The sequence below is a fragment of the Strix uralensis genome, chromosome 4 (genome assembly GCF_047716275.1).
Source record: "Strix uralensis isolate ZFMK-TIS-50842 chromosome 4, bStrUra1, whole genome shotgun sequence".
Classification (NCBI taxonomy): Eukaryota; Metazoa; Chordata; class Aves; order Strigiformes; family Strigidae; genus Strix; species Strix uralensis.
Window position 1 is genome coordinate 115923772 of NC_133975.1, and position 21559 is coordinate 115945330.

The 21559-nt window shown below is 39.6% G+C and overlaps 1 protein-coding gene across 9 annotated transcripts in view; it reads left to right on the forward strand.

Moving 5' to 3' along the window:
* The window catches only part of UNC79 (unc-79 homolog, NALCN channel complex subunit), a 114643-nt gene that overhangs the window by 24932 nt on the left and 68152 nt on the right, over nt 1-21559 (forward strand). For 5 of the 9 annotated variants that reach the window (XM_074868660.1, XM_074868663.1, XM_074868661.1 and 2 more), the window contains 18 exons: nt 356-396; nt 1666-1694; nt 2723-2952; nt 3275-3446; nt 5757-5987; nt 7907-8097; nt 9005-9128; nt 10322-10462; nt 11834-12055; nt 12648-12875; nt 14271-14412; nt 14823-14902; nt 14991-15139; nt 16143-16300; nt 16656-16837; nt 18130-18331; nt 19974-20153; nt 21199-21264. In XM_074868660.1, coding sequence (XP_074724761.1) covers nt 356-396; nt 1666-1694; nt 2723-2952; nt 3275-3446; nt 5757-5987; nt 7907-8097; nt 9005-9128; nt 10322-10462; nt 11834-12055; nt 12648-12875; nt 14271-14412; nt 14823-14902; nt 14991-15139; nt 16143-16300; nt 16656-16837; nt 18130-18331; nt 19974-20153; nt 21199-21264 — 2768 coding nt within the window. The remainder of the gene's footprint in view (nt 1-355; nt 397-1665; nt 1695-2722; nt 2953-3274; nt 3447-5756; nt 5988-7906; nt 8098-9004; nt 9129-10321; nt 10463-11833; nt 12056-12647; nt 12876-14270; nt 14413-14822; nt 14903-14990; nt 15140-16142; nt 16301-16655; nt 16838-18129; nt 18332-19973; nt 20154-21198; nt 21265-21559) is intronic. The other 4 variants (XM_074868662.1, XM_074868665.1, XM_074868668.1 and 1 more) reach the window with 4 other exon arrangements.

Below are 21559 nucleotides of genomic sequence, written 5' to 3' on the forward strand. Positions count from 1 at the left end.
ACTGGTACCTTTTTTTTTTTCTATGTTTGTCTGTTATTCTTCTATCAGTTCTTAGCCATCAGACTTTCAGAGCACACACTATTTTAATTTGATAAATGTATGCCTTAAAAGTAATTTTTTGAAAGCCTGGAACATAGTGGACCAACATCAGCAAAGTGGTAATTTGTGATAAGACAGGCACAACAAAGAGAGGTAATGTAAAGCAGTCTGCAATTTAAAAAACTACATTTGTAAAAAAGCAGCTTCAGAATAATGTCAGTCCTACCATGTTAATTTAGATGAATTTCCTCTGTGCAAAAATAAATGAGTATATAAATCAAAAATGGAAAGCTAATTAGATATAACATTTTTATAGGGATCACAGTGAATGGTTGATTGATGTTCTTCTGCCACAAGGTAAGAGGTATTTTAAGGGTAGGTACAAACTAATCATAATTGTACAACATTGCTTACTGATATTTCTGCATATTGTATTACTTGAAATGCTGCATTCTATTCTAAAGGATTTTTTTTAAATTTTGAAGTAGCTTGTACTTAATACTGCTTAATGCCCTTAAAGTACTACGAAAAATTGACTCATCTTCTATCTGAAATAGTATGCAACTTTTTATGTGTGAGGAAACACAATTGAACAGATCTTCAAATCTCAAAGCATCCACAGTTAGGGCCAAGTTTTTTAAAAGTATTTGTGTCCCACACCAGTGTCCAAAAAAGGGGCTAGTTCTTCTGGTAACCTGGGTCTGATCTGAAAGATCTTAAAGCTTCTGAAAATCTGTTCTATGAAGAGAAGGCTGTAAAGGATATCAGAAGAGGACCCAAAATATTTTTCAATGATCTAGTCATTGATCCGATCATTGTCCTTTGGCCAGTGAGGGAGCCTGATATTTTATTATCTATCAGAATGCAGACAAAGCTTGTTGACTGACTAATCAGAACTTCCTAGGTTTACAAGGACAGTCACATACTCTGTAAAATAACCCTTTCAAGAACAGAACAAAGGCACTCCCCCTCTCTTCGTTCTGCAAACTTAAAATGCTTAGTCAGTGGAGACTTTTTTGCTGTCTCCTTTTAGTGGAAACCTAATCCAGATTAAGAATTTTCTATTTACTTCAGGGAAGTACTTCTTTTCACTCAGCCACCTGTATTTACTGAATCAGATGTTGCCAGGGCAACAGACTGAATAGCTGCTGCTTACAAGTTGAATCTGCAAAAATTTCGCTGTGGAGTTATGGGCCAGACATAGTGGCTGCTTCTACGTTGTTCATCCATATTCACTAATCTTTCATCCTGCGTGCTTTCACAGGCAGTGTAGGCACATTGGAGCCATGTCTCCTACAGCATGCCACAGTAGTGTGCTTACAGGTGTACTTGTACAAGTCTGTCCATGAGGCAGAAGCATAGGCAGAAGGTGGATGGGATGCAGAGCACACTACACTTAATGCACCAAGGCTGTTATTTCTACACTGAAGTGAAAGATCCAGTAGGCCTAAATATGCAGTGTCGTACCTCATGCAGTCCAATAGGCTTAGCAGTTTTAGTAATATCTGGAAACACAAGTTTAGCCTCAGAGACTTCCTTGCAGCAAGTCCATTTTCCCATGGCTGCCATAGTAAAACAGAAGGATCGTCATTCTGTGTTGATGTTTTGTATGCCTTCCCCTTACAGCTGAAATTTCTGCTATATGTCAGAAGAAGGTAAGATACAGTCATTTGTGTGATGGGGCATGATTTGTTGTTGTGTGTAGTGTCATTCCATTACTATGTGGTGTGTTCTTTCTTGTACCATTCCAAATTTTCACACTTTATCCATGAATGCATTTGTTGGTGGATGGGAATGATTCAGCAGCAAGGTTTCTTTTTGTTAAAACTGCTGATGTTTGATTTGAGTTGTAGGTTTTTGTTGAAGAGGCAATTAGTAAAGCAAATCAATTATGCAGTTGAGCTCAGTTTTTATTCTATAATTCTGCTTATGAAGAGGATAGAGCAAGAGATTAATTTTAAATCTGAGTGTTTATATCTTCTCCTTGAGGTCTTGGATTAATCCTAAATTGGACAAAAATCCTACTGTAAACTGTATATTTTTAAAAATATATGGATTGAAAGTCTTCAGTGCTTGGCTCTAAAAAGATTGCTGACAAAAAGAATCTGCTTGCAATACATACCAGATAGTGTGTTTTAATAATGACGAATACAATGTATAATATATTCTAGTTCTTACGTGGTAAAGAAAGCTTTTATGTTGGGCTGGATTACCAGGTGGCAAAAATAAAGGTAGCGCATATTTTGGAGGCTTGGATGGTTACCTATAAGGCAGATCCTTACATAGCATAAACTGGTGTGGCACCATTGATTACACTCCTAAGGATCTGCCTGTTGCTACACGTAACTTAAAAAGACATTCTGAAGTATAAGCAGGGGATAAGAGAACTACTGTAAATATTAGAGATTGCTTCAAGCCATAAAGTTAAGGTTGATGACTTAAATGTTTGTTTGGTCTGCTCTAAAAGAAGAGCAGCTGTGCCATTTAATTCCAGGCCCAGCATTTAGGCCTGAACTCATCTTTCTGGAAGTTCAGTGCCACTTGGCATCAGGAGTTTGCACACAGTTGTGCTTATATATAGTGATTTTGGAAAACACCAATTGCCCAGTGCTGACTCTTATCCCAGTTTTCAGTTCTACTTCCTGATACTTGTGGCCTGATAAAATATATTTTTATTTTCCAGAACTGTAGTTCACATGTCAGAAGAGCTGTTGTCACGTGCTTCTCAGCGGGCTGCTGTGGCCGCCATGGCAACAGGCCAGTGCGCTATTGCAAGAGATGCCATTCGAATCATCACAGCAGCGAAGTTGGGGCAGCTGCAGAAACCCATCTTTATCAGACCTCGCCACCCCCTATCAATACCCGGGAGTGTGGGGCAGAGGAACTTGTGTGTACCGTGGAAGCTGTGATCAGGTAACATGGCAGCTTATGAAGCGTCAATATGTAAAGCAGCATCAGGCTTTCATGTAGATATTTCCTGCAAATCTTGTGCAAGTTGCTTTTAGTTTCACCAGGATAAGTACAAAGTAGGAGAGCTGAACTACTGCTCCTTGATCAGATGTGAGTGTTGTCCTCATGGAAGAAGTCAGCCTTGAATCCTAGAAATTAATGTTATTTTATTACTGTCCTCAGGAAAATGATGACATCACATGCCTTAACCTCTAGTTATTCTTGATCAGATACTTGTATCCAGTGCAGGAAAGCTACTTTCACTGACCACAAGCTTGTTTTATAGCTTGCTGAAGGAAGCAGAGTTTCATGCTGAGCAGAGGGAGTATGAACTCAACCGCAGGAGACAGATGGGCCTCTCCTCTTCCCATCACTCCCTGGACAACACAGACTTTGATAATAAAGATGATGACAAGCATGACCAACGCCTCCTGAGCCAGTTTGGAATCTGGTTCTTGGTGAGAAATTCTTGCTCTCTTCTCTCACTCCTCTTGCTTCCCTCTCCTTTTCTTTCTGAAGCCTCAATTTTCTCTTTTTCTACTTCTTGGCTTTAGTTGGATACTTTTCTGATTTGTAAGCAAAAAGGTGTTCTGTGAAGCTGTCAGACTTGGAGATTACAGAAGTAGTTTGGGTGGAGCTGCTGACTGCCTCTGAGTCCTGTATAGAGTATAACAGAATTACTCGTTTTTGTTGATTTCCTATGTTCTGTCATCTTCTGCTCACAAATGCCCCCTGCTGAGTGCCATTATGGGATTGCCTTTTAAGGTTAAAAATAAAGATCTTTCATCTTTCAACATCACTCTCTGGAAGCTCAGCTTTCTCTGTTACCTCTGAATAGGCTGGAGGAGTCTCACTGGACTGCTTTTCCTTCCTGCCTTCAGATTGGTCTAGCTGGACCAGTCCCAGTCATTGTACTCAAGCTAATTCACTTGGTATGGGATGACAGAATGAAGCCCTGCTTGTTCTACCCCTTACAGTAGCTAGCAGAGAAAATAGCAGGACTGCTGCTGGCTAGTTCATGAACAGGCCAGGCTGGAGCCTGATAGATCCTCCAAAATTGGATTCTGCAATTCTCCTTAAGGAGAATTTTCCTTGTCAGGCTCTTTCCTGTTCACCTTGAGCTCTCACACTCTCTCCTCCTCAGTCATCCAGTGACAACTGGGGAGCAGTAGGACTTCTCATCCATCATCTAAACAGAGATAGGGACAGCAGGGTGGTAGGTCTAGAATCCCATAATGCAAACAAAACTGCTCTGCTCTTTCAAGAGGCTACCTGAGTAAACTTTATATTCTGCTGATACCTTGTGGGTTTTGTTGTTTAACATTGTTTTAGACTTAAAGCCTTTTTATTTTTTTTTTTTTTATTGTGCCATATTCATCTTTTCTGTTTCAAATGATGTTTTGTAAAGACTGAAGGCCTGTGTTTCCAGAAGTAGAACTGAAGTGAAAACAGTACAGGTTTTGTTACACTGTACATGCCTCACCCTTGACATTGAGAATCTGTCTTTATATGGTAGGGAGGGTGAACTCACTGACTTCATTCTATTCTTATAAAATCTCTTGATCCCTCTGTAGTGAGTATTGGTAGAGATGACAGCACAGATTGTGAGAAATAGTCGGTTGCTCTTTTCTTTCATGAAATGAACACCTTTTATCTAGAAACTGGACAGAGCTCAAGAGTTCCTATTTAAAAAGGCTGCCAGCTGATACTGCCTTTGAGTTAACACTCATCTGAGACAAGCACCAGAAGTGAACATCTTAACTTCAACCTGCAATGAAGTAGAACAATGAAGGCTGTACTTTGAATTGGCAAGGGTGTTGTTAGCTGCCTCATTCCAAGAAAAAACATGGAAGAAAAGCACTTGTAAGATGGGTTCTGGTCTTTTCTGGTGCTGTCACCAGCTGTTTCCCCAGAAATGACATGAATGTTTCTCCTTTGTTCACTTGCTACAAGGCAGCAATCGCTGGTTTCAGGTTGCCAAGTGCTGAGAGTACAGGTTTCACTAGGAATTGGCAACAAACAGCAGATAGGTGGTTAAAGGAGCTTCCTAAATCTCCTGTCATCTGTTATTTTCCATTCTTTGGATTCAGTGCAGCAACCTGAATTGAAACTTTGTCTCCTGTCTCCAGAAGATATCAAGAGCTCAAATAGCGGGTAATTAAGGGCTTAGCAGTGTGCCTGGTTTGTGAACCGGTGTGCAGACTTGGTCTCAGATTTGGGACAGTTTTACAGTGCAGATATCATTTTAGAAAGAGTCTGGAGAAGAGGAGAAGAATATTAATTATTATGAGAATTTTTTAGGACTTAAAACTTATATTTCCACCCCAAATGAGGACAAAAAATCAAAATTGAAATCTTTTTGCAACAGAAAAATCACTTATTATATTAAGTAGACATCTTCTTTAAGACTTTTTGAAACTCTTCATTTGGTTTGTCTTTTTATCTTGTACATTTTATGTATAAGTGTGTATGTGTATCATGCATCTTACCAGTCATTCAGTTTGTCAAAGCATTCTGTATTGATATTTTCACTGTTGAAACTAAGAAACAAAAAATTCAGTGCTTGGTTTTTTTCCCTCTTACTGTTATTTTTTGGTTTGGAAATGTTTTGTTAATTGTTCTGTACCAAACTCGACTTAAAACTGATCAGCTCATTTGCCTTCTGTGTAATCTGCATCCTTGTTTCTCTGAGAATATGCAAAATATAGTAGACAGTTTGCCACCTTTAATTCTAGAAATGAAACTTGATTTGTGTTTCTGTCTTCCAGGTGAGCCTTTGCACTCCCAGTGAGAATACACCCACAGAGAGTTTAGCAAGGCTGGTTAGCATGGTATTCCAGTGGTTTCACTCTACAGCTTACATGATGGATGATGAAGTTGGTAGCCTGGTTGAAAAGCTCAAACCCCAGTTTGTTACTAAGTGGTTGAAGACTGTTTGCGATGTCCGGTTTGATGTCATGGTTATGTGCCTCCTTCCTAAACCAATGGAGTTTGCCAGGGTAAGAATAATTTATCTGAAGGTTCCTTTATTTGCCACAGAGATTAAAGTCTTAAGTATAAAGACCATTTCTCCCTCAGCTGTGTCAAGGCAAAAGAAATCTTAGTGGTTGAGGGAGCAGTGGAGTTCAGGAATTCTTCATTTTCTTAGCATTTTTTGTTTTACTGTGTTAGAGTCCAGGGATTATTTACAGCAATATGAAGACAGGTCGGAAGAATATTACAGGTATTGAAAGATACTGTACATTTTGGATAGCTGCACATTTCCATTAAGCTGCTGAAGCACTCAAGCTTGTCTTTAGTAAAAGCTATCGTTTGTCTGCTCCCAGATACAAGCCTGTCCTTTACTAGTCTGCTTTACTAATTTTTCTCTGTTCTTTGCATTCTTCATCTCTGCAGCTGTGAATTAAGGTTCATGAAATCACACGTGTTGTAGCTGGAAGGAACTCTGGGCATACTGATGCCATGTAGCTTCAGATACCTAATTTAAGTGACTCAGTTAAGAGACTAGTTTGCCATGGTTTGCCTTACTGCTGATGAGAGAAAGAGACTTATCTGTAAAGTCATTCAGGGTGCCTATGTGAGACTGTTGCTGGAATCGATTCTAGAGTCTTTCTTTCTGTCCATTAATTACGAAGCAGAATTTGCCACTTAACCTGGATAGTAAAGACAGGAAACAAGGTCAGGCATGTGAATATTCCTCTATAGAAAATGAAACATCATCATGAAAATAGAAACTTTATATTTGTGAGAGATTTAAGACTTTTTCCTCATTTATCACTGCCAATTATACCACATGTGCTTTTGTAAGACTTTCATTTTGTGACCCTCTCATGTCAAATGTCCAGAGGACATGCTGATTTTGTTTCCTGAAATGAAGTGGCTAGACTAGGAAGGGCCATAAAGACTTGATGTGATCTATTACATCATCAGGGATGAAGTGTGCATCCATGGATTTGGTGTACATGTGCAGACCGCATGTGTAGATGTCTTACTCTGAACCATTGCTCTGAAGATACACCTGACTATGGGACAATCGGAGGGCAGCTGAGGGAATTTGAGAGGTGGATGGATGCTTTGAATGTTAGAATTGAAGAAAAAAGATCAGGGCTTTGAGACTGTAGGGGGAAGGAAGGACTGAACCTCATGGTGTAATCTGTTATGGATCTTTTTCTTGTCTTGGATCCAGCCCCTTTTTTGAGTTTTATTACCACCACTGCAATACTTAAAGACTAGACTGACAACTTGCCAGATTTGCAAGGATTCACTAGAAAGAACATGAAGACAAACAGCCATGAAATTAGCTGTGATGAATGGAGAAAAAATAGTTTGTTGGCTGAGATTACCAGTAGTTGCTGCCAAAACAGCAGGCATCTCTAGAGCCATTAGTCAGGAACAGCAGATGTGAGCCAAGGTCAGTTAGAATAATTAATCTCTGTAGGCCAGTTACTTTTTTACTTAGAAGTATATTTTTTGTCTTCCATCACTTAGAACCTTCCCTCAAAAAACCCCAAAACAAACAACCACAAAAGAACACCTGGTACAGACCAAGTTTTTCAAAATAAAGACCCAGCACTGTAACAAGTTGTCCAGAGCAAATAATTGAAGGTGCAAGTTTGACCAAACAAATCTGTCCCTTGCTGAGAACTGTAAACAATGAGAGGTTACTCTGCGTCATGGCCTGGAGGTGAGCAAACTTCATCTAAATCTTGGACAGTGCTTTTGTGTACTATGGGTCAAATAAGAGAGGAAAAAACTGATGCAATCCCCATGGCTGAAATCTGAATTCAGGCTGGAAGGTACTGATGATCACCCCCCACAATTTCCTGGCTGCAACACACTGAGCAAATTTATGGTGCTGAGCAAGTTACAGGGACTAGGAAGTATTGCTCATCAGTATGATTCCTGGAAATACCCACAGGTTGGTGGATACTGGGACAAATCGTGTAGTGCTGTGACCCAATTAAAAGAAGGGCTGAATCGAATCCTTTGCTTGATTCCATACAATGTGATAAACCAGCCGGTGTGGGAATGTATCATGCCAGAGTGGTTGGAAGCTATAAGGACGGAAGTGCCTGATAATCAACTGAAAGAGTTCCGGGAAGTGTTGAGGTATGTAGACATATGTAGGAACCATTCTGTCGTAGCATATGTTGATTGTTGAGGGTTTTAGCACAATAAGATGGTGACAACAAGTAAAAATGCCTGTGTACAACAGGCAGCAGTGAGCGAATGCTTCTGAATTTTTTTATAACTTATATGTAGGCTAAAGCACTTAAGCTTTGGGAAAGTTTCCTTTTATTGCTCCTGATATCCTCAAATCTGAATCAATAGCCAACTACATGGATGCTTCTTTGCTGTGAGCAGGGCACATTTTCAGTGGTTTCCTGCAGTATGGTGGAAGACACATTTTTCTCCTCCTGGCCAACTGTTGATAAGAAATGGTGAGGATTAGTAGAGCTGGCACTGAAAGAGTGATGATTTGTATTGATTTAGCTAATATCTTCCCCTGTTGAGCAAAGAAAATACCAGCATAAGAATGGTGGCTGTCCAAGTCATAATTTCATGTCTGGTCTATGCCTTTGACAATAAAACTTCACATTGCCCTTAAACTGATGAAGAGGCTCTGAAACTGACTGTAAATTTGTATTTGTAGGTATTGATGTAAACTTTTTTTAGTGTAGACATCGAATAGTGGTGGAGTGGTGAGATGAGAAATTTTCCAATTTTTACATTGGATGTTAAAAAAAGGTATTGGTGTCAAATGAAACTGGGCATGATATGAGATGTGATGTAAGTTCTTAAGGTGCATCTCCAAATTCAGAGATGACCTTGTGTAGTCAGGACAGGTGGTATCAGCAATGTAGCTCAACTCCCGTGGAGGGTGAGGGTGCAAGTAGGATTACAGAAGCATCATCAGTGCTGGTACTGAGATTGCCTTTCTACCATTTTTCTGTTATGTCTCACACAGTGTATACCATGGTGACTCAGTGAGCTATGTTTTTGTTCTACTTTTCAGCAAAATGTTTGACACTGAACTTTGCCCTCTCCCTTTCTCAATGGAGGAGATGTTTGGTTTCATTAGCTGTCGATTCACAGGGTATCCATCCTCTGTGCAAGAGCAAGCATTGCTTTGGCTGCATGTAAGTGTCTTCTCTTGACAAGTCATGCTGAAGCAGCTTATGATTTTGGAAAAGGAAAAAAAAAAAAAAAGAGGGGAGAGGGGAAAAGAAGCCACCTTTCCAAGGATCATGGAACCTTTCTGCCCTTTGCTTAGCCCCAGAGTAAGGATGGTTGGTAGACAGATCACAGGAAACTTTGTTACTAGCCCATCATGGGCAATATAATGGAAGCCTGGAAATTCGTTTTTACCTTTGAATGTCAGTTGTGTCTTTAGGGCCATTCAGCTGTCTGACTTTTTGCCAGCAGTAGTTTTTAGTTTCCACAGAATTTGGTCTGTAGATTCCAAAATTAATTCCAGACTCCAGAAGCAGCTGTAGTTGTTCCCGTGTGTGAAGAACTGAATTAGATTAGGGCTGTACTCATCAGGCTTGCTGCTGCTCTGGCCCTTTTATGCTCTATTTGCCCACAAAGCTGGCATTCGCCCAGTGTTCATATTCAAAAGCTACAGGGACAGTCATGTCAGCTGTGGGCAGTGAATTCAAAAGGATATAAAATTTTCCACAGCACCTGAGAATAATATCTGTGTTCTTCATTACCACTTCTTTTCTGCTGAGGGTAATTTTGGTTAAGCCTCTGCAAAGACCAGTTTACCTGATCACTAGCAATTTTCAGGTATGCAGAGTTTTCAAGTATGATTTTTTTAGATTTTAATTCACCTAATAATAGTTAATGAAAGTACAAATGAGCTTGTATTTGTCTGAGTGTTAGTGACAAAATGGACGATGAATATTCCCTCAGTGATTTGCAGATAACCATCCTGTCACTATGTTGACACCTGTAGGCTACTATTCTGACTGGATTCTTAGTATAAATACAGGAATTCAGTTTTAAGTAATCATAGGTATAGTAATAGTTATTCATCCAAGTATTGGTAATACTTTTGGTTTACAGAAATATTTTTTTGGAACAACCCCACATCCCTGTGTGTTTGTGCATAAAACTGATCTCAAGGTGCACCAAGCAGATGCCAACAAATATTTTGAAAATACCCTTTTATTGCCAGTTCTCTAAGCTTGCAGCTGACCTCATTGAATACCAAAGTGAAATATGTGGAACTTGCTGAACTGAGGATCATATGATAAAGGTGCTTAGAAAGTAGCTGGCATTTTTGATCAAACTTGAAACTCATGCTTTTTTGTTTGTCTTTCCTCAGGTGTTATCTGAACTAGACATTGTTGTTCCTCTTCAGTTACTAATCAGCATGTTTTCTGATGGAGTTAATTCTGTAAAAGAGTTAGCAAATCAAAGAAAATCGAGAGTCAGTGAACTGGCAGGAAATCTTGCAGCTCGGAGGGTAACTCTTATTTCTCCTGCTTATTTTTTTGCTTAGAACAGTTTTCCTAATAGAGCGCATGTGAAGAATTAAAAAGTTGTCTTTCAATATGGCAGCATTTGATTGGAAACACTATAAATTTTGAAAGTGGAAGAAAATTGATATGACTTCTTCAGTTAATACAACTCTGTCACATGGTCAGTGTAAAGATAATGCAGATAGGAACTGCAGAAAAGCTGTGTAGTTCTTCCTTAGTGAACTGTTTTGTCTGGGATATGTTTGGAGTGTTTTTGATATCCTTTCCGACCATTTTCATTCTCTGCACCTTCTGTTAATAACCATCAACAAGTTCTTACGGACAACTGGTAACCCAGAGTGAGCTTTTGTATAATAGTACAGATTTGGTAGGCCTAGGTATGTTTTGGAAGGGTGTCAGCAGAATTTATTTCTGTATCCCTGCATTTTTTTTCCCTGTCAAAGAGTTGCAAAGATTGATCTAAAGTCTGTCAAAGGCTTATGCTCTTCAAGAAAACATGTACAAATCTGTAGGTACTACACATACTTGGACTGATGTAACTAACTTCCAAGTAGTCTTGGATGAAGTGCTTCAAGGACAGCAGGAATAAGAGTGTTTGAAAGATCAGATCTTTAGATTTAAGGAACTACAGCATCTAGGCTGTTGATTCCTGACAGGTGGTCTGCCTGTCTTCTGATGTAGCTTGGCAGAGAGCACTCCCACACCTAGCCTGTGATCACTTAAAAACTAAGCAGAAAAAACGGTCAGACTTACTGTCTGGTCTTTCAGACCGTAGCTGGCCTAAAAATAGACCTCATGTCATCTAACTGTGTATCTCCCTGCAACACTTAGAGGTTCTCAGGGTGTTCCAGCTTGCTTACTGTGGTGTGGATATAAATCAGTGCAGACATGCACATCTTGTTACCGTCGTGTCTAGTTAATTTCCAGCTACCTGTATCCTTGGTATAGTCTTAGTTACACTGTTCTCTTGAGATAGCCTCCTTTATTAGCCTCCTACTATTGAAGTTCATGTCCCTGGATCATGGAGCAGATCATTGTAACCTGATGGCCGCTTTACTGCCTGCACCAAGTTTCTGTTTGCTTTATGATGTTAAAATTCCTCACTAGGAATAAGGTAATGGATGTCAGCCACTTAGCTTGAGAGAATGTATACATCTGTGCAGAATATAATTCCTGTACTTCTATCATATTTTATCATTTAATGGTATTTAAGGGACGTGTACATTTTGAAAAAGAACTACAGAAGGGAATAGTAAGGCTGTCAAAGTTCTTGCCATTTTCTGCAGTTTTGTATAGAATGAGATTGCTTAAATGTGTAGCAGTCATTTGGACATGTTGATTCTTTATGTCTTCAGGTAAGCGTTGCTTCTGACCCTGGGCGCAGAGTTCAGCACAACATGCTGAGTCCTTTCCCAAGCCCCTTCCAGAGCCCATTTCGGAGTCCAATACGTAGTCCTTTTCACAGCCCTTTCAAGAACTTTGGACACCCCAGTGGAAAGACAATTGATTTTGACTGTGAAGATGATGAAATGAATCTTAATTGCTTCATTCTGATGTTTGATCTCATCTTGAAGCAGGTACTCGCAGAGAAGAACACTCACATTGAGGGGACACTGAAGTTCTGCAATCACTTTTGGCTCTCCTTTAATCCTGTATTGAGTCCCTTTCTGCTAAGCATGAAGTATATGACATTTAAATCTCTCTACAACTGCCTTTACCCGTATAGGAGTTATAGGCTCATGTTCAATGAAGAGAAGTTAGATACCTCCACACTCATCTTAGGTAGCTCATGTGAGTGAAAGGAACTTCTCCTTGGAGATATGTTTATTTCTACAGACTAGAAGCAGAGGCTTGTTGATAGACTTAGATTAGATGCATATTTTTTGGATAGCTAAATTTGTACATTGTGAATCCGAGGCTGAATGTTTTGCATAACTGTCTGCAGGTAAAATTAATGGATCTGGTGCTTGAAATTGTCTGTTTACTCTAGCTGCTCGACCTTGGGCCTCAACACCAGTGGCAGTTTAAAATTGTGAGTTCCAGGTTTATCTCAAACTCTTCCCAGTACTGTAATATAACACTAGCAGAAATGTGGGAAGAGGCAGAACAGTTAATGCTCTGGCTTTTAAAAATAAATAATAAATCCTTACTCTTTTCACTCTCTTTCAGATGGAACTCCAGGATGATGGTGTCACTTTGGGCTTAGAGAACAGCATTTCTAAAGATATAATATCCATCATAAACAATGTGTTCCAGGCACCCTGGGGTGGTTCTCACACCTGTCAGAAAGATGAAAAAGCAGTTGAATGTGGTCTGTGTCAGTCCAGCATTCTGTGTTACCAGCTGGGTTTTGAGCTGCTGGAACAGCTTGCTCCAAAAGAAGAAATCAGGCTTGTGGTAAGTAGAGAAGCAAAGGGCCTATGTTATTGGTGTGCTGAAACTCCTCTTCCTCATTTTTCTCATTACATTGTGCACAAGGGAGCAAAGCTACACTGACCTTTGGCATGGAGGATTTGGGAGGTTAAAGCAAAATGCCATTAAACTGTAAAATTTCATAAGTTTGATTTGATGAAAAGAAGCCAGGGAAGATGACAATATTCATCTGGGATGAACTCTTCTCCCATCAACATTGAAGTGCTGTCTCACTTTGGAAGGACACTCCTATGATACTGGGTCTTAAATAAAATGTGAAATGTTAATATTGAGTGCTTTTCATCTTTTAAAAGCTAAGAGTCAATATTTTGAAAAAATTAATGATTTTGAGTGAATCAGTTGTCAAGTGAGCAAGCCTTAGTTGGTGCTTGATTGTTGAAGATGCTGCGCACTCTTGAAAAACAGAATATACTTCAGGTTGAGTGTTCAACTTTGTCAGACACAGTTATGTAGTCCCCGATCACTAGTCATCGTTACAGTCCTCTGTAGCTTTGCAGAAGAACTGAAGCATTACCTGTGATGTGATGAATTTATTTTCAGCTGTATGTCTATTATACATAACTGTTCCATCTGATAGTTCAGAAGACAGCATCGTTCCCCTTAGTCTGAGTGCTTATTTACTGTGGCATGGTAGTGGCAGGATGTTTATTAGTAATTTTTTTTCAGTGGTGGACGTAGTGATGCCTTTTGATGTGTAAAAGTTTCGGAATTCCATTTGGATGTGTATGCTAATTGTAGGTATTGTGCATGTGGCATTCAGTAACTTGTGTTATAAAAGTCATCTCGTGCCCTTGCAGTTCAGATTCTCACCTCAGCCAAAAAGTAGCAAGTGGTGAAGTCTTGCGTACTGGGGATTGGTACTATTTCTAGGATCCACTGTGTGATTTATAACTTAAAGGTCACAATGGCAATCTGTAATCCTGAGCTCCTGGCCACAGGTAGAAGTAACTCCAGCTGGTCCTTTTCTTAATGTAACAGTGATTGAGGTAGCTCCTGCCTCTAAGCCTGTAACTCCACAGTAGCGTAGGAAACGTGCCCTGCTCCTGTCTGTTACTCCTCTGAGACAAGGATGACAAGTTTGGTGAAACCATGTCCCTGTGATTGGATCCACCAATACAGTTTCTGTTAAGTGGTATCACTTAAATCCATGTTTGAAACAGTCTCCTTGTTAGTATGCATTTGCCGATGCAGCATTTTAGATATGCAGGTGATTTGAATGCACAAGTGTATGCGGAACGAGACAGTGTCTGCCTCGTTTGAGCTCAGCTTATCACACCAAATATAACTTAAACAGTAGGATACAGCCTTATGTATTTAGATAACATCAAGAAACAAATTTAACTTATTGTATTCTTAAAGGAGCCCACAGATAACCTCGAGGATAGTCTTCTGTATACTAGACCTGAGTTTATTATAGGAACTGAAGGAGAAGAGGAAGACAAATTGGCACCAAAACATGGAGAAAACCCAGGAAATCACACAGAGACCACAGAAAATGCTGGTAAGTGAGGGTGAGAAGGTTGAGTATTTCAGTAAGGCTTTAAATGAAACACTTCTACTCATACAGAATACAACTTCATGAAGTAGTCTTTCAGGTCCAACAATGGACAGTCACTTTTTTCTCATGCGTTTAATTCTTTCAACATATTAATTAAATAGGAAGTGTGTATTTATGCTGATAGAAAGTGTGGCGCTCTCAAAAAAGTGTTAGAAGAAATCTTGGCTCTTTGAACATATAAAGAAGCAAAAAGATTACATGCCAGATTCCATGCTGTTGTATCTTTACTGACTGCAGGGTTACTGTGGCTAGAATTAATTTATCTCTCATCACTTTGACATTCGTTAGTTTCATTTTGAATCCACAGATGGGAGAACTTTAACAACATTTTATGTAACTTACATTTTTAACAGCGATAAAGAATGACACAGAAAGAAAATTTTGTTATCAGCAACTTCCAGTTACCTTGAAGCTCATATACACTATATTGCAGGTAACACTGATTACTTGTTTGTTTAGTTTGAATTTTTGGTTAAGTGGTGCCATTGTGTTGAGAGTAGTACGTATGTCTGCTTACACAGGAAATGTCAAGGTTTGAAGAACCAGACATTCTTTTTAACATGCTGAACTGTCTGAAGATCCTGTGTCTTCATGGAGAATGCCTGTATATAGCAAGGAAGGACCATCCACAATTTCTTGCCTATATTCAAGATCACATGCTGATTGCAAGGTAGGTTTTTATTGCATATTTTGTCTTCATACTTCGGCGGTTCTCCAACTATATGTTTGTTGTTGGCATCAAAGAATTTGTAGGTTTAGTATGGAAAATTAACGAAGGGTGGTAGGGAAGTGTGGAAAGGTTAAGGCACTGTATAAGGGCACATTGCACAGGCTAACTAAGAAGTTGCAAATGAAACCAAGGTACTCTGCATTGTCCATCTTGGCTACTCATGCACCACTTGTCTTGCAGTGAGTCAGAGTTTCTCATATTGAATAAAAGCATTGTCTGAGACTGAGGTATCTTCCCTGACTCTACAAAATAAAATGAAAGATGATGCAGGGAGAGACACACAGTTTATAGGGCATTAAAGCTGAGAGAACAACAGTATTGCACCTTATTTTTAAGAGGTAGAGGAATTTTTTCATTTAGAATCAGAGTGAAATCTGTGCATTTTAAGATTCTCTTTGGAGAAGGTATTTCTGCAAAAAACTGAATAAACATCAACATGTGATGTGCTGAAATAGAGTGTGTTCATCAGCGTTTATAGCTGCTCTGTATCGGTTTCACTGATGAGACTGTAAGGTTTTAGCAGAGAATCTGTCCTGAATCTAAATATGCAAATTGTGAACACCCAACATCTTAGTCATTTGTGGTGCCAAGAGAGTTCATGTGGCTTGTGTGCTGAAGCTGATCGTGCTGAGACTGCTAATTTGTAGCACAGATTATGTTCCATGGCAGTTGTGCCTTGAGTTAGACCAACTGGTCAAATCTGAAGTGTTTTAATGTAGAAGAATATTTGAACCTCGATTTTCAAGAAAAACTGCTTTAGTTGAAGATTTCCAAGTAGCTCTGTTTTCCTACCAGCAACTCTGTAGTATTCACATAAATGCCCAGGATGGCTCATACAGATTTTCGTGGAAAGTGCTTCCCACCAATACAGTGTAGACATGTAGAAGAAAGGATGTCAAGAGAGTGTTTTTATAAGCAGGCTTCATCTTTTTGGTCTTTCCAGCTTATGGGGAGTTGTGAAGTCTGAGTTCTCTCAGCTTTCTTCCCTGGCAGTCCCACTTCTTCTTCATGCACTTTCACTTCCCCATGGAGCTGACATTTTCTGGACAATCATAAACAGCAATTTCAACAGCAAAGATTGGAAGATGAGATTTGAAGCAGGTAGGCCTGAGAAATATACACTGTTTGCTCTTTGTTGCTTCACTGAAGAGGCAGAGTGTTCTTTGCTGTAACTGAGGAGACCTGTAATACATAATTATCTTTTTGCTGCTTTGGGGAGTTTTGGAGATCATCTGGTGCAAAACTATGGCGCAACAATGCAGTAAAATAGAGGAGAACAGGAGACATTTTCGATAATCAAAGTAAAATTAAAGTTGCAACACTTGCCAGCTATTTTTTTGTTGTTACTTTCTCAGATGTGTGTATTTCTAGGAGAGGTATATTAATCAGGACATAAAGAAGCTATTGCCTAAATTAATACGCATGTTTTCTTTGTCTGGGGGCACGGCTGCTACAGTGGAGAAAGTGGCTGTGTTGTGCAGATTTTTGGATATTCACTCTGTGACAAAAAACCACCTACTGAAGTACTCTTTGGCTCATGCATTCTGCTGTTTCCTGACTGCTGTGGAAGATGTCAACCCAGCAGTAGCTACAAGAGCTGGGCTGTTACTTGACACCATAAAGAGGCCAGCTTTACAGGTAGGTTCATTATATGGGAAAAATACATTCAAACAGGAATCCGAGTTCTCACTGAAGTTCAAAGCGGTTCAGGTGTACAGCATCACAGTCACAACTAACTCCTCTTCAGACAAGCCTTATGGGTCTTGCAGTTGACACGGGCACAGAATAGCCAAGGGAAATGATACTGTCCTAGCTCCAACTTAGAATCATTTAGGTTGGAAAGACCTTTAATATCTTCAAGTCCAACCATAAAAACTTTGATTGCAAAGGATTACTATTGCATTTGAACTGCTACCATAGAAAGCTGTAAATGTTTTTTAAAATGTATTGACATTTTTATATTTAAAAAAAAAGAATTTCTAAGTCTTATGACACCCTGCTGAGCTGACAGTGAGAAAATGCCTTCAAGCATAACCAAACATGGTCTTAATCTTTTCAAGATTTACTTAGGCATGTAACTTTAAGCATGTGTGAGAGCCTGCCAGAGCCTGCCAATCAGAATTCTCATGATTAAAAGTAAGCAGATATGAAAGTGGATCAGAATCTATGTATACAAGCAAGATAAAAAAACCCTGAAAAATCTCATAGTACACAATTCAGTTCTATAGAGAATAGTATGAATATGTATTTTAAAAAGTTTAGTGTTAATGCCTATAAAAAGCTGTTAATACTTGCTAGTTTTATTCCATATAGTGCCTTTTCAAAGTAGTTTCCAGAGAACTTGAATTCACTGAGACTGTTACCAGTATACTGCACTTTCCTATGTAATGTGTGGGTTTTCATCTCAAACATAAGTCTTGACACTACACCCAAAATTCTAGTGCAAATAAAATACAGAGGCATTTTGAGGCAAAGTGCTTCCGATACACTTTACCACATTATCTTTATTCCTCTGTTTGGGCTTGGTGATTTATTCTTTTTGTAATTGAGGGCTTGATTCAGTTGCCTAAATAGAAGCTTTTTCTCAGGCAGGGGTGTGTGAAGAGAATACTTTGATATTGTGTACCAAATGTGCAGTAGGACAGAACTTTGCCTATACCTTTGTATTCCTCAAAATCTTAGCAAATTCTACATTATAAATATGATGTTCATTTATCTCCTTACCTTACTTTTCCATTGATATCAGTAGTATTAGTTCTGATTAGTCCTTTAGGACTTGGTTGGAAAAAGGAGCTAAACCTTTATCCTGTACTAATTAATAGAAGTTGTGAGCTTTGACCTCCCTTTGCTTTAAAAAATGCTTAAAAGTTTTCACATCTTGGTTCTGTGTTGTTTTGTTTGTGTTGTTGTTGTTGTTTGTTTTTCTGTAGGGTCTCTGCCTCTGCCTTGATTTCCAGTTTGACACAGTTGTCAAGGACAGGCCCACAATTCTTAGTAAGCTTTTACTACTTCATTTTCTAAAAGCGGATATTCCAGCTTTGAGCTGGGAGTTCTTTGTGAATCGCTTTGAGACCCTGTCTCTGGAAGCACAGCTTCATCTGGACTGCAACAAAGAATTCCCTTTCCCAACAAGTAAGCAGAGTCCAAATCAATCTGATGACTTTTTATCAGCTTCTGGAATTTCAGCTGCCTGCAAGGGTCTGAGAGAGAGATGTAGGTCTCGCCTGTATAAATTCTCCGAAACCAAGTAATCTTTCAGGTCAAAAGAGAGTAATTCAAAGTGGGCGTGTTTTGACTACCCAAATACAGATTAGTCTACATTCTGTCACACCTTTGGGTGTCATGTTTTGCTCTCACTAGGATGTGATTGCGAGCCTTGGTTGAAATGCAGTCTGGTTCTATGATCAGCTGCAATCTGTATTAATCCACTTCTTCTTTTGTAGATGTTCTTATGCTATCAGCACTGCTGTTTGCAAAGGTCTCAGTCATGCCTGAGCCTGTTCTGTAGTGGTCTGTACAAAGACAGCCCTAGGAGCTGTATGACCCTCAAAAACCAAACAAATGTATGGGGCACAGCACAAGAGGTACATGGACTCTTAGAGCCAGTGCTCAGTTAACTCTTTCTGCAGTGGCAAATGTTTGTAAATGTTTGTCTTGTTCATAGGTGGTTTCTTGATGAGATACCATGTCTCCTTCCATTCACTGGGGGGTGGGGCGCTAAAAATAATTTGTGCATGATAGTTTAACATGCTGAGTAATTCAAAACTTCCTAGTGGTGGCCCATGAGGCATATCTATTTCCATCTGATTTGCTTGGAGGAGGTGGGGACAGCTGTTTGGACAGCACATGCTCCCTCAGCAGCCTAATGCCGCCTCCTACATTTGCATGGAGCCCAGTGCCTAAAAAAGCCCAGGTGGTGCTGCTGCATCCATACAGGAGATGGGTGGAACTGCAGATGTATTTTCTTCTCCATATGTAAGTAGCTTGACCAAAAGCTGGGAACTGCTGCTGTGGCCTGAGGAGGGAATCTTGGCACTAGTTTCTAGCACCTCTGGCTGCAAATGTATGGTCATATCTTTAAATATGAATATTTGGGAGTGATTTAAAATATGCAAAATATATTTTTCAAGTTTTTTTTAACCTTTCTCTTTGCCTTTTCAAAGACATAAGTGGCGCAAAGGATGGGCTCACTGGCTTTAGTTGCTCAGATAATTAAACTCAAAGGGTTTGAATGCACTGTAGACATCACTATAGAAAAGTATTGGTGACCCCATTAAGACATGCAGTGATACCTCTGGTAACACCACTGTAATCGCATAATCACACTCACAGATTTTTGGAGGCGCTGTTCAAATCCAGGGTGATAGGTGTAGGCAGGACAGGAGGTCAGTGAGGCAAAACTAGAGGCCACATTTGGGTATGAGTGCCCTAAACGTAATCCATACTCGTGAGATTTCTGCCATTTTAAATAGAGGGCACCTCATATTCCCTTAGCCTGAAATTCAGGTTTTGGTTTCAAGAACCTGTTTCTGTCCAATCTCTAAAGAAAGAAGTAACAGCATAATTTTTTAAACACAGTTATGCCATTTGGGGTTTTATGGATTTCAGAACAAGAGCATGCAAATGAGTGCCTTGCACATGGACCCCTTGAGCCCATATGAAGCTTTCTTGACTTGAGTGGGACCTGGGGCCCAGTTGCATTTGGTACTCGGCAGCATTAGGGCCTCACCATGCTGTGGAATGAATCCTAACTTGGTCAATTGCATTTGCAAAGCTATCACTGCTGTCCGGACAAATGTCGCCAACCTCAGTGATGCAGCAATGTGGAAGATCAAGAGGGCTCGTTTCGCACGTAATCGTCAGAAGAGTGTGCGTTCCCTGAGGGACAGTGTGAAGGGACCAGTGGAGTCAAAGAGAGCGCTCTCCCTTCCAGAAACCTTAACCACCAAAATTCGTTGAGTATCTATTTATATTTTTGTGACACACCTGTATCTTCTCCCTTACGATCGTATCCTATTGCTGGGTACACATCGGAATTGTCAGTATTTTTTCAATTGGGATAGCAAATAATAGGTTTCTGACTCATTTGGGCATTATTCAGATAATGACAAGTTAGTGAGTTTGACAAAGAACATAGACAAACATTGTGTCTATGCTGTGTTTGTTTAAAATGCCAGAACAGAATGCTTCAAGACTAGTTTGCGGATAGATCTTAATTTTTATTTGTGGCTAATACACAGTAGTTTTGTCTAAAATAGATACAGTGTTTACAGAAGAATTCCTCTGTTACTAGTTTATTTATTAATTGTACTTATTAATCAGTGTATGCAGCATATACTAGAGATCTTAAAAACAACTGTTAGTGTCTCAAATGAACTTTTGGATATCTTCGGAATTCTTTTGTTAAGAAAACAATATCCACACAACGCATCCTTCCTGCCAGCTTGTATAGGAGGACCTAGGTGCTGGAAAACCATAGGCCTGTATGGACCGCTGTACAGATACCTTTCCAAGCAGAAATAAAGCATTTAGAGAATTTTACAAACATAGATCAGTCTTGATATTCAAATTGGACCTCTCACATTGCTCCTGCCCATATAATAGGACCTAATAAAATGTTCAAACACAGGTGCTGCTGAACTGTTAAGTTAAAAGGTGATTTCTTTTCTCTAAAATGAACACCACCTTTGGAACTCTTAGGTAATCCTTCTTGATCAATTTCTGATCCTGCATAGGGGCTCCTGCATGGTGACTCTTGTACCAGCAAAACTGAACAATGGAGAAAACTAGTTATAGAATATAGTGCACAGAATCTATAGGGCACAGAAGTGACATGATTCAAACGGTTACACTCACTGCCTGACAACAGTGCATGAGTAAATGAACATAAATATGGTAGCACTCAATATATGCTGAAGTATAAGATGTCAGTACTGCCTTTTTAAACAGAGTTGCTCTTGTTTTTTTTGTTTGTGTTGTTTTGTTTTGTTTTTTTTAAGCTGTGAGCTTGACCAGACACGAGCAGTCTGCTCCAGCTCTTGGAGGAACACCAGAGCAAACACCAGGTGGGTTTTACAAGGGGGTGTTTTGATGATACAGGAAAAAGAAGGCACTAGCACTGGCTGTCTTGCTGACTCATGAGATCAACTTATGCAAGATGGAAGTGGTCTAAAAGGCACAGTGAATCATGTCTCAGCATGGTTCCAAAAGGTTTAAATTGAAGTTGTGCTCTGGATCTGTACTGAAAACTGCCCCCAGTTGTAAATAGTACTTTGGGGCTGCTAGGAGGTTATTCAGAGGCAGTCAGTTATGCCAGCAGTGCTTCACCCTCCTGTGTTTCATTGCCACAGGAACAGGTAA